Source organism: Centruroides sculpturatus, unplaced genomic scaffold, assembly GCF_000671375.1.
Source record: "Centruroides sculpturatus isolate CEXI.00-Female unplaced genomic scaffold, Cexi_2.0 scaffold2061, whole genome shotgun sequence".
In the NCBI taxonomy this organism is placed as follows: Eukaryota; Metazoa; Arthropoda; class Arachnida; order Scorpiones; family Buthidae; genus Centruroides; species Centruroides sculpturatus.
Window position 1 is genome coordinate 13,673 of NW_019386151.1, and position 12,238 is coordinate 25,910.

Here is a 12,238-nt window from a genome sequence, read left to right on the forward strand (position 1 = left end):
AGTTAAACGAAAGCGTTTTTTTACGAAGTATCGTCATGTTTTTCATTGATTTTAATCTTTTTTTTCTACATTTTTACCATACAACTTTTTAATGCCAGAAAAACTAAAAGTAAAATTATGCTATTTTAATCGATAATTTGTTCTAGCGGCTCGCGTTTGTTCAGTTAAGTACCGAGTGATTTTTTCCACAATGTTTCTTGGAATACGAATTGTTCGAGTTTAAAACAATTCGAGTGCCGTGATCTTCCTGTATTTCTTTTGTCATTTTTATGAATAATAATGTCTACAGTTATAAAAAATTAATAAAACCCATTAATAATTGTTCAAATAAACTTTAAGAAATACGAAGATTAAACTATAAAAACAGAAGATGTCGACAGTCTTAAAAACTAAAATCTGAAAGCAACGTCGACACAGCTTTTCGAGAAGCAGAATTCAACTGCCGTTGAGTGACTTCTGACCATGCCTTTCGAATGAAATGTATTGCTTCAGGAATATGAATTTTTTTTCTAAACCGTTTTTAATATCATCGTTGAAGATAATTGCCATGTTTCAAAACACCGACAAAACAGTGCTTGAATATACAATTTCTTGAAACCCGCAATAATCTCTTGATCCATTTGTTGAATCAACGAAGTGGTATTCGCGGGCAAAAACTGAACTGTCAGCCAGGAAAAATCTTCAAGGTCTTTTGGGTGTCTTGCTGTATTGTCTAATAGCAACATTGCTTTCAATTGGATTTCAATGGTCTAAAGGTAATTCTTGATTCTTGGAGTACAAACTTCAGACAGCCATTCTTTGAAAAGAGCCTGCGTGACCCATGTCCTTTTATTCTATCTCTACGTCGTTGGCAGTCTTTCTTTTAATTATAGAATTTTTTGACTGCTTTAGTGTTTTCACAGTAATAGACAAAAAGCGGGATAAACTTCGTGTTACTACTAGCAGTAGCTTACAAAAGTACCGTCAACCGGTCTTTCGTAGGTTTACGCCCAGAAAAATTTTTCGTCTATCATTATGTAGATTCGGTTCGGCTTGCGCTTCCAAAATAAACCAGTTTCATCAAAATTTAAAATTTGTTATAGTCAATATTTTTCTTTTTAATGAATTATTCAAATTTGAGACAGAACATTTCAACTTCTTCTTTGTCTGCGCTTGAAAACTCACCGTGAATTACGACATGTTAAATGCCAGATCTCCTAAACTTTTCAAACTAGTGTTTCCTTGAATTTTATCTCCTCACGTGACAAATGTGAAGTGAGTTTCTTCAGTTCTTCAAAAATTTCTCTAGCTTTTTCTTGAGTGATAGTCATACTAGACACATCACCTTCATTTTCATTTCTTTTATCTAAATTATGAACAATCTCTCCATTTTTTCATCGATGGCACATCTTCGTTTCTCAGATGTGATTTTTGTTACTCATTTACCTGCTTGAGTTTTGTGACCATATCTTTCTTAGCTAAGATTGTGCCTACTCTAGACCTTGTTCAAGCCATATTGCATAGCAACATCAAACATCTGCAAACTCTCTCTATCTTGGCTATTATCTCTCGCTTGGTTTCTATGATGAGCACGGTTCTTGACACTTCACTCTTCTTAGGTTCCATAATATTATCAATTTCTGTTTGAAATGAGATGTTCAGAAAACACAAATCAACTAACTCACAAGAAGATTATGTGATTTGAGGCCTAAATGAAATTCGAAATTTTGGTGTAAAAACGTTAACGAATATCCTATAGGTCAGTTAAGCTCTATTATCAAGTACTCTATTAACGAAACATAAAACAGAGAAATTCTAAATAGAGAACAGCACTCTCTTATTTAAGCGAGCTGCTCGATTTTAATAGGTCTATTAAGAAAACACTTCTTAGAACCCTTTATTATATTTATAATATTTAAATGAATTTTATTTTACTTTGTCGAAATATAAATATAATAAATAATAATTTGTTTTAGGTGACGATATAAAATCTTACGTGGTGAAAATAGCAATGGTATGAAAAGTCAATTCTATTATAGATTTATTAATAACTGTTTTTTTTTATTAATTTAAATACTTTTTAAGAAACCAAGATATAAAAATACTCCTGCCGACCAAATTTTTAAAGACTTTTATGAATTTAATATTATTCAGAAGAAATTAAAATTTAGGTGAGTTAAAACGTCGAAATTTATTGTTGAAATTTTTTTACTGAAGGGATTCTGTTTCTATTATTTTTTAGCATTTTTTTTAAATAAATTCCCTCTTCACTTTTGTTTTCTCTTCTACCTTTTATCTGTTCACTGATCAACTTCATATCACACAACCTGAATTTTTATCTAGTCACGAACGAGACTTTAGTTTTACTCCAGAATATTTATGTCAATTATCTAATAAAACATTTGATGTGTTATTCTGCTGAAGAATTGAGTTAATATTTTTATTTATCTGATAGTAAATCCTGAATTCTATTAGCATAGATAAGTGTAATTGATTGCATTTACCGTTTGTTGTAACAAAATAACATTACTATTACGTCATATTCAACCTAAGCATAGCTTTGTGAACAACACTGTTGAAACTCTGACTTTCTCAAGTCATTGCGTAATTTGACTTTAGTCTAATGATTGAGAATTCAAAACAATATCATGAGACATCTATGAAAAATAGTATGGCCAATGATAACATGATAACAGAAATAATTAGACATATAGCTGTTTATGATAGTACAAAATGGCAGAGCTTCGATTTTTTTAATTAGTACAGTAGAGAAATCAAATTAAAACAATAATAATATTTGGTCTGCGTGTGAAAGAACAAGTGAAAAAAAGGAATTTTCGTTTGTCTATTTAGAAATATTCCTAAACTTTTAAACTTTTTAAGTATTGTTGTTTATAATATAAGTGAAATAATTGACAGTGGAGAGCGCTTGACAACCCTAGAAAAATACAGTTGCTTTATATATATTGTGATCTTGACTTTGATTGTTTCTGATTTTAGAAACATAACATAATATTTCGACAAATTGCACAAACTTTCATAAATTTCAAAATGTGTGAAGAAATTCGTTCTTGCACATAAACAGCCACTGACACCGTACATATAGGAAACCCCCAGTTTTTTGCATTCCTCTAGGTTTTACGGTTCCTCTGAGTTAAAAAATGTTAAAGACAGGGGAGTCGGTTTTGGACTGATGACATACTTTCGCTTTGTTATTTACAGTAGATCCCCCTATAAGACGGTAGATACGTTTCGTTCTTTATGAATCAATTTTGTAGGAATCACAGCCAATCACAGCCCGACACGTATGAAGTTTACGGACTACGGCTGTTTGAAAGGTTTTCTTCTATAAAATTAACCGATTCTAGACTAATCCGACTCAACATTTCCAAAATACGTATATTTTTTTCGAAATAATCCGTATAAACTACGCTATAAACAAAAAATTGTAGGATTACTTACTGAGTGTGCACCATTCGACATCGCCGCCGTTGCTCAAGCTTGTTTTGTTGCGGAACAGCTCAGCAAACCGCGGCCACGATTTCTGATGTTATTTTTCTGCGAAAACTTCGTTGAACTTTGGAGACATCATTAATATAAATAATTTTTATGGCCGTTGAATAAAAAACGTATAAAATTACAGTGCTGTATTAGACTTTCGGTACCTAATTTACATACTGTACAGACGATAGTTAGCCTAAACTCTCGGTAGTGTAGCGCCAGGCGGCGGAAAGCATATATATAATTATAATAAAGTTACAATAAATTGAGTTAATATATAATTATATATACAGTACCTAATTTATATATAATTAATATATAATTATATGTACAGACGAAACTAAACTCAATTTACCTGCCTAAACGGCCGTAGCATGGCGCTACGGATGGCGGGAAAGTAGTTCGGCTGCCCGATGACTTTTTATGTAATTATAGGAGATTTTTACCGTTGTGTAGGGATACCGCCACAATTTTTTCGCCGTCTTATAGGAATCGTAATTATAGGAACCAGTCTTATAGGGGTATCTACTGTATAATCGCCGAAAATATAGTAGATTAATTTTTATTTATTTATAATAATAACGACGAAAATAAGTACAGTATATTTGATAGTTTTCTCACCAGTGGGTCGTTTAAATAATACTTCTAACATAATTTATTTATACATAATTAGGTTAAAGTCTAGATACGTATACCTTCATGGTGGCACTTCATACTTGTTATTGATACGTGTTCAAGAACTACCGAAAATCAATAACTATCGTGAATCAATAATTAGTAACGTTTGGCACATGGCGGCCTGCCGGTTCAGTCTTATGTACGAACAGTCGGGACGGTGCCATGATGGTATACGTATCTAGACTTCAACCCATAATTATAATGTTTTAGTAAAATAATATGTCCACAGATATAAAATAGTGAAACCAATGGTGAATTTTCCTTCAAAGTCATACGTAAATGGCTCATGGATTGGTATTCTTGGGCAATTGGCTAACAAGGTGAGAAATGATAGACTATTATATTTACCGCGGAAGTAATATAGACAATTAATTTTAAGTTATCCAAAGACATAAATTAATAATTGATTTATACTTTTATAAGTTATTTAAAATCGCATTTAATAATATATTTATGTATTTTTTATAGACAGCAGATATATATCCTAGTTATACTGCAATCACACACAAAAGACAAGAAGTTATGGACTTCTCTTCTCTAATTGGAATGTATACTATTAACTTTTTTATTAAACGAATAGAAATAAGGCCAGGATGGAATGCAATTTTCAAATCTTTTTCAATTCAAGTTAGTGTATGACATATGCTATCTGTTTTGTAACATAATTATCTATACATATATATATATATATATATAAAAATGAATGTATAGGTGTGTGTCTGTCTGTCCTTCATGCATTACCACACCGTTTATCCCATTGCCGTGAAACTTTGGGAAGTTGTTTAATATATTCCGGCGAAGGTTTGTGGCATAGTACGATTGCCATGAAACTTTAGAAAAGTTTTTAATACACTCCCGCGAAGAACATTTATCCTACGATAGATGGCGCGCGTTTACATGATCATTCAAGCACTGTGTGTTCGATCGATTTCAAATTGTGAAGACCATTTTCCCCTCCAAAAATATCTCTATATATGCATATGTGAACTGTTATTTACGATATTTGTAATAATTTTTGTTTAATCACTTTATTTCAACTTTTTTTTGCTAATTATGTATTCATTCGAACTTCGTTAAAACCTTAACTGTATCCAAACAACACCCGAAGTTGTAGGAGGAAATTCGCTTATTTTACCGATCTAGGATTCCCCTTTCCCAAATTTTAATATCAACTCAAAATAATTTAAAAAGACAAATTACAATAAAACGGTTTATTATCCAACTATCAGAAATTTTACAACGTGCCAAGGAAGAGAGGAAGGAGCAATTAAATATTCAAAATTATAAAGGATTTAAAAATATATATACAAATGAGGAATATCGCACTTCTAACAATCTCTGTGAGTATGTGGGCTAAATTTAAAGAATCTGTGCTTCTCACATGTACAGTACAACTGTATGTGGCCTGTTCACGCGTCGGAAAACCTTCTGATTTATTCGTGTACGCATCAGACAGAAAAACAAAAAAATATCGTGCATTCACAAGCACTCCAATAAGTAAATAGAATTGAAACGACACTTTGAAATGTTTTCCCGATGAAAATGAATAATAATAATAATAATATTATTATTATTATTATAAGTTTCAATAAAAATGATAAAATGTAAATTTAATTTTATCATAACGAGTTTGCTTGAATTTCGTTTCTTCTGAGATCGCAGCAATGCGCGACGGGTAAGCTAGTATATATATAAATGAGGATTTTGTTTTTTTGTTTTTTGTTTCTTACGCATTCCTGTGCCGTGTGATCAATTGCTACAGAATTTGCATGTTAAGTCAAATTAATTTAACTTCTGAAGTCGTACATTCCACCCCTAATTATCATTTTTCCAGCACGGACCACTTTTCAAATATTAATAGTAGACTAGTACTGGCAAGCCCCAAATCCGACATAGGGCGCTGTTTTTAATCCAAGATGGCTGCTGAAATAGGTAAGGAACCGACCAAGTGTTTGTTCAGTGCCTGAGTCGATTCAGTTTCCATCGTGACGACTACTGGGAGGACCAAATTCACATAAATTCAATGATTTGTTCTTCAATTCTAGACTATATCGGAGACAGGAAACGTTGTCTTGTAGAAGGTGAAGCCGTTTTGGATGCTGGACACATCGGTATTTTGTGGATTAAACTCTAACAACAACACTGAAGTTCATGTTGTTGCTTTAGTGTTGTAATCTCAGATATTATCATTTTAATAGATCTGAATTACAGGAAAAATTCAAGTGCAAAGCGGGCTGTCTGGTTTTTGTAAACATGTGATAGCACGTTTATTACACGTTAACAGGTTAAAAGTATTTAAATATTTTAAGCGGTATACACCATGTTCGAATATAAAAAAAATATTTTATTTATGATAATAGTTAAAATTAGTGCCAATCTGAAGGTTGCCCTCCTGAGTCATTCAGCGCTTATGTAACATAGTCCAGTCAAAAGTTTATGGCATACATATACAAAAAGAAAGACTAACTCCAAAATTTTAAATATCAGGATAACGAGCAAATACAAGGTGCGTTCCATAAGTAATGTGACTAATTTTTTCACCACGCTACGATGTGCCGTAGCTAGTTATTCCCCGTTTTCAGTTAATGTAACACGGAGCAATGTATCATTTTGTGGACCAACGTTACGCTATCACATTTTGCGTTAAACTTGGAAGGTCCGCCACCGAAACTTTTAAATTAATTCAGCAGGCCTTTGGGAGAGATTGCTTCTCCAAATCACAAGTCTTTCGATGGCACAAGTCATTCAAGGATGGCCGAGAGGAGGTCACCGACGAACCCCGCAGTGGACGTCCATCAACCTCTCGAATTGCCTTCTTTGATATCAGAGGCATTTAACCACCACGAATTCGTACTTGTCAGGACCACTATAAATGCAGCTTTCTACTTGGAAGTGTTCAAAACACTGAAATCCTAGTCGCGCGCTGCCGAAATGACATCAAGGACACGCAGAAACTTCATAACTACAACGCGCCAAGCCANGTTTACATTAGAATGATTGCAATCAAGTATTTATCAAAGAAATGCATTACGTCAATTTGAACGTCATTGTCAAAGGATTATTGAAACTTTCTCTGCCACTCTTTCCTGCAAAACTACGAAATAAAGTAAGTAATTTTTATCCTAAAGAATATAGCAAAAAATATTGTATTTTAAAACATTATATTTTTAAACTAATTGCTTATTATCTATTATTTTTTATTTACTTATGAAACAATACACCAAGTTGTGCAACGTACAGTACATTTCGTTTTAAAAGGTTCTATTACTGACAAATTACAGAACAACGTTTATAAAATAATAATTTAAATATATCGCTGTTCTTATTGTTTGATATTTAGAATGTTTCGTTTATAAAGTAGTTGTTAATTCGAAACGGTGACATTTTTCTTAAGAGTATGCTTTATTTTCCTTGGATACTGCTTTGTCTTCCAAACACAAGAGTCAAACGTTTATGAAAATATTGCTGAAAACATTAATTAAGATATATCAAACGTATTATATTTAATTACTAAAACAGTATCAAAATAAATGACTGAGAACACCCTTTTTCATTAAACAGGCCTGTTTAATGCACAGAAGAAGTAAATTCTGATAACAAGACTACATAGGTAGCATCAGTCAATAAATTTTTTTTAAAAATATATTGTTACAAATGCATACAGTATATACAACTTACAATATAATATCTCTCTCTGTTTTTCCTTCACAATCATGAAGTTATTACATTAATTAGTAAATATATAATTGTTCACGATGACAAAGTAGGAATTCAGCTAGTTAAGTTACCTGTAGTGAAATTATGAATTTATTATTTAATTGCAGCAAACCCTCTACAATTACAATATAAAATAAAAAAAAAACAAAGAATGAATCATTAAAAGAGAATCGACATATTAGTTAGAAACGCTCTCTTTGTATGCAATTGCAAAATAAGTTGTTTTTTGGCTATTATATAAACTTATACTTTTATTACACTGAATACGTAACGTAAATATTTCAAAAGTAAATGAATATTAATGACGTTTAAATTATTGTTTTATAATAAATATAATAACTCGTTTACAGATATTTCCACATAGTGACATGACGTCTTTACATGAATTCATTCATCCAGAATATCTTCCTATTGAATATGGAGGTGAATTACCAGATTTTGATTCGAGTGAATTATTTGAAGTAGTAAGACAAAACGAAGAATTTTTTGTAAGAAACGAAGAATTTCTCAAGATCTACAATGAAACGGTTCAATAAATATTTTTTTCGAAAATTCAAATATTTTCTTCTGGTTAATATAAACTGTTAGCAAATACGAAAATTTATTTACTTTTGATACAAGAATTATATAAAACATTCCAAAGAAAATCAGTGTTTGAAGTTATACACTTTTAAATCATAGTCTTTCGTGTCTTCAATACTTATTTAAATAATATAGAATTCGAAAAAAATATTGTATGACGTATTGAATGAATTAAAAAGTGTTGAATATTTGTGGAATTTCCAATAAAATGAAAATGTTTAGAGGATATTTTTAATGTAATCAACAAATATTAATTAATTATACATTTAATTGTTACCAATTATAATCAAATTGTAGTAAATTACTCATAAAATTAATTTTTAAAATTGAATTTTAAGTGTGTTAGAAATTTTATTTTAAAAGCGATTTGCTGTGTTTAAAGAATTACAGCGCACTTTAAATTAAATAGTTAGAATTTTTAAATTATAAAGATGTTTAAAGTCTTTTTAAAATACAAGAACACTTGTTGAGATAAATGCAGTAAAACCTATATAAATAATATCATGAAGACAAACGTCCATTGTTCCAATGAATCTGTCGTTCTCAGGTTGTTTTGTACGCAATGTTATAAAGCAGAAAACAAGTTCCTGCAAAAAGACCGCTGTTTGGAAGTCACCGCAACTAGAGATTCAATTGTTATATAAATAGTGTTATAAATATATGTTAATTAAGTATTTTACTCTTCTTGTATATTAAAGTGTGTAATTAAATATGTTTAACTAGGTAATGGTATTTTAATACTCTATTTACATTAAATTTAGCAGAAACATATTTTTTTATTTATGTAATCTATTTAGATACTTGCTTGTTTATTACATTCGTACAGAATTATAATGAAAATTGTAATTAAACATAAAAATTTTGATGCATAGAAAAAATTTCTGATCAATGTTTTGGAAGTAAAAATAAAGAATTCAAAACAAATTATGTAACTTTTTTCATAAACAGATCCTCGTAGAGAGAGAACACGCATCAATTTTAAGTTACCTATAATTAAATGTTGAAGTGTAACAATGAACCAATTGTTTTTTCATTGTAAGTGTTGTTAGAATGTTTTTATTAACCATTAAAGTCGGACACAGGCTGAGGGTTTTCCTTATATTTTATATATTTTTTACTTAATTTAACCCATTTAATGCACCTTTCGTCCACTATTATAATAAATTGCCAAATGATATTTAATTAATTAAGAAGGGATTTTTGAAAATTCCTTCTGCGAGGGCTAGAGGGAGAGGATTAAGGCTTTACCTGAAGAACGACTTATACAGTACTATTTTAAATGCGATTTATTGTTTTTATCAGCGTTTAGTCTTCATTGAGTACTTGGGTGCAGTAAATGCATAACATTTTAGACATTGTTATAAATATTTTTATATATTTTGATTTTTTAAGCAAATGTTGCAAGCGTTTTAAATTCGAATTTGTTGTTGCATATTGGTTCGATTATAGAACGATTGTAAACGTTCCAGAAAATTAAGCAAATTGAAAATAGTTCGTTTAATTCTCATCAATTCTCAACATTCTCAGCAGTAGGTGTTGTATAACAATTACTATGGTTGTTGAAATACTGAATATAAATGGGGTTTGCTTGTAATACCCCCACGGGCGAAGTCGCGGGTAACAGCTAATTATATAATAAAATGTAAACATTGAAAAAAACACAAACATTTCCGAGATGTTCGATTGAAATATATAGAATGTTTATTATCATAAGGTACAAGCATACATTAATTGAAGAATTTCGAAATTGTTATTTGCAATGTCTATTACATTGATAGCTAGGAAAGTGACTATAACAATTATTTTACATATCATTGGAACTATCACTGAAAAAAAGATTCCATCCCCGAGTAACATAATTGACCCAAAAGTACAATAAAATACTATAAAAAACAAAATATAAATATTTTTAAAACGATAAAAAGTATAATAAGAAAGAAACATAATACCCAACTTCACTGTCTGTAACCGCCGTTCTTCTTCTCCAATACAGAAGACTTTGCAAACGTTTTCGAACCTAATGTGGTTCTCCTTCAGGCGCTATGGAATTTCCTATATGAATTCGAATTTCCAGAATTAACCGTTGTTTTTGAAAATTTTTTGGAACGTTGTCACGTATTACCGATGGCGTCATTGTAGACTTGCGCATTTTCCGTATGTTGTTATGTTAGAGATTTATTGAGGAAGGCTTCCCATGCTGTTGATATCTTCATTTCTCATTTGAAGTTAATGCAGTGCTTATTCCTGAGGGTGTTAAGGCAAATGTATACGGCCTCAAGCCATCTGAGGTGTTCTGTGCGGACCTTTCGCCATAACACCCTCAGGAATAAGCACTGCATTAACTTCAAATGAGAAATGAAGATATCTACAGCATGGGAAGCCTTCCTCAATAAAACTCTAAAGTAACAACATACGAATAATACGGAAGTCTACAATGACGCCATCGGTCACACGTGACAACGTTCCAAAAAAATTTTCAAAAACAACGGTTAATTCTGGAAATTCGAATTTATATAAAAAATTCCATAGCGCCTGAAGAAGAACCACATTAGGTTCGAAAACGTTTGCAAAGTCCTCTGTATTGGAGAAGAAGAACGCCGGTTACAGGCAGTGAAGTTGGGTAATTTATCTATTCCGGTGTTAAAATTTCTGTATAGAAACATCATACATTATGTAAAAAGCATTGTCATAAATGTTTATATTTTTTTAAAATCTTGACGAAGGATATAATCAATAGGCGACACGTAATCAATGAAGCGATTTAAAAAAGATCAACGACTTAATGCTAGTCAATAATAAAGAGTATTTAGAAATGATTATGACGTAGATATTTCAGTGGGAAGTTTCAACCTGTGCCAGTAATTATATATTATTCCTGATGTTGTCGAAACCGTGTTGTATTTGCTTATTGTGTACAGGCACAATGAAGTGACGTTTTTTTCAACACTGGGCTAGTTGAATCTTTTATTTAGTTAGACTAAATAAAAGATTCAACTAGCCCAGTGTTGAAAAAAACGTCACTTCATTGTGCCTGTACACAATAAGCAAATACAACACGGTTTCGACAACATCAGGAATAATATATAATTACTGGCACAGGTTGAAACTTCCCACTGAAATATCTACGTCATAATCATTTCTAAATACTCTTTATTATTGACTAGCATTAAGTCGTTGATCTTTTTTAAATCGCTTCATTGATTACGTGTCGCCTATTGATTATATCCTTCGTCAAGATTTTAAAAAAATATAAACATTTATGACAATGCTTTTTACATAATGTATGATGTTTCTATACAGAAATTTTAACACCGGAATAGATAAATTACCCAACTTCACTGCCTGTAACCGGCGTTCTTCTTCTCCAATACAGAGGACTTTGCAAACGTTTTCGAACCTAATGTGGTTCTTCTTCAGGCGCTATGGAATTTTTTATATAAATTCGAATTTCCAGAATTAACCGTTGTTTTTGAAAATTTTTTTGGAACGTTGTCACGTGTGACCGATGGCGTCATTGTAGACTTCCGTATTATTCGTATGTTGTTACTTTAGAGTTTTATTGAGGAAGGCTTCCCATGCTGTAGATATCTTCATTTCTCATTTGAAGTTAATGCAGTGCTTATTCCTGAGGGTGTTATGGCGAAAGGTCCGCACAGAACACCTCAGATGGCTTGAGGCCGTATACATTTGCCTTAACACCCTCAGGAATAAGCACTGCATTAACTTCAAATGAGAAATGAAGATATCAACAGCATGGGAAGCCTTCCTCAATAAATCTCTA

General features: G+C 31.4%; 2 protein-coding genes across 2 annotated transcripts; both read left to right on the forward strand.

Moving 5' to 3' along the window:
• The first annotated feature begins 650 nt into the window (after window positions 1-650).
• On the forward strand, window positions 651-4,797 carry LOC111613823 (glutamate receptor ionotropic, delta-1-like). Its single transcript, XM_023355174.1, has 5 exons — window positions 651-755; window positions 1,956-1,993; window positions 2,065-2,150; window positions 4,388-4,478; window positions 4,627-4,797. Exons 2-5 carry the CDS (start codon window positions 1,991-1,993, stop codon window positions 4,795-4,797), a joined length of 351 nt encoding a protein of 116 aa, XP_023210942.1. The 5' UTR covers window positions 651-755; window positions 1,956-1,990.
• A 2,359-nt stretch (window positions 4,798-7,156) lies between these two features.
• On the forward strand, window positions 7,157-8,748 carry LOC111613827 (clavesin-1-like). Its single transcript, XM_023355178.1, has 2 exons — window positions 7,157-7,264; window positions 8,226-8,748. The coding sequence occupies exons 1-2, from the start codon at window positions 7,181-7,183 to the stop codon at window positions 8,409-8,411; spliced, it is 270 nt and encodes an 89-aa protein (XP_023210946.1). The 5' UTR covers window positions 7,157-7,180; the 3' UTR covers window positions 8,412-8,748.
• Window positions 8,749-12,238: the final 3,490 nt, after the last annotated feature.

Coding starts and splice junctions, on each gene's coding strand:
- LOC111613827 (XM_023355178.1), top strand. CDS start 7,181: ATGCATTACGTCAATTTGAACGTCATTGTCAAAGGATTATTGAAACTT. Junction 7,265..8,225: donor CTGCAAAACTACGAAATAAA/GTAAGTAATTTT, acceptor ACTCGTTTACAG/ATATTTCCACATAGTGACAT.
- LOC111613823 (XM_023355174.1), top strand. Junction 2,151..4,387: donor CAGAAGAAATTAAAATTTAG/GTGAGTTAAAAC, acceptor ATATGTCCACAG/ATATAAAATAGTGAAACCAA. Junction 4,479..4,626: donor TTGGGCAATTGGCTAACAAG/GTGAGAAATGAT, acceptor TATTTTTTATAG/ACAGCAGATATATATCCTAG.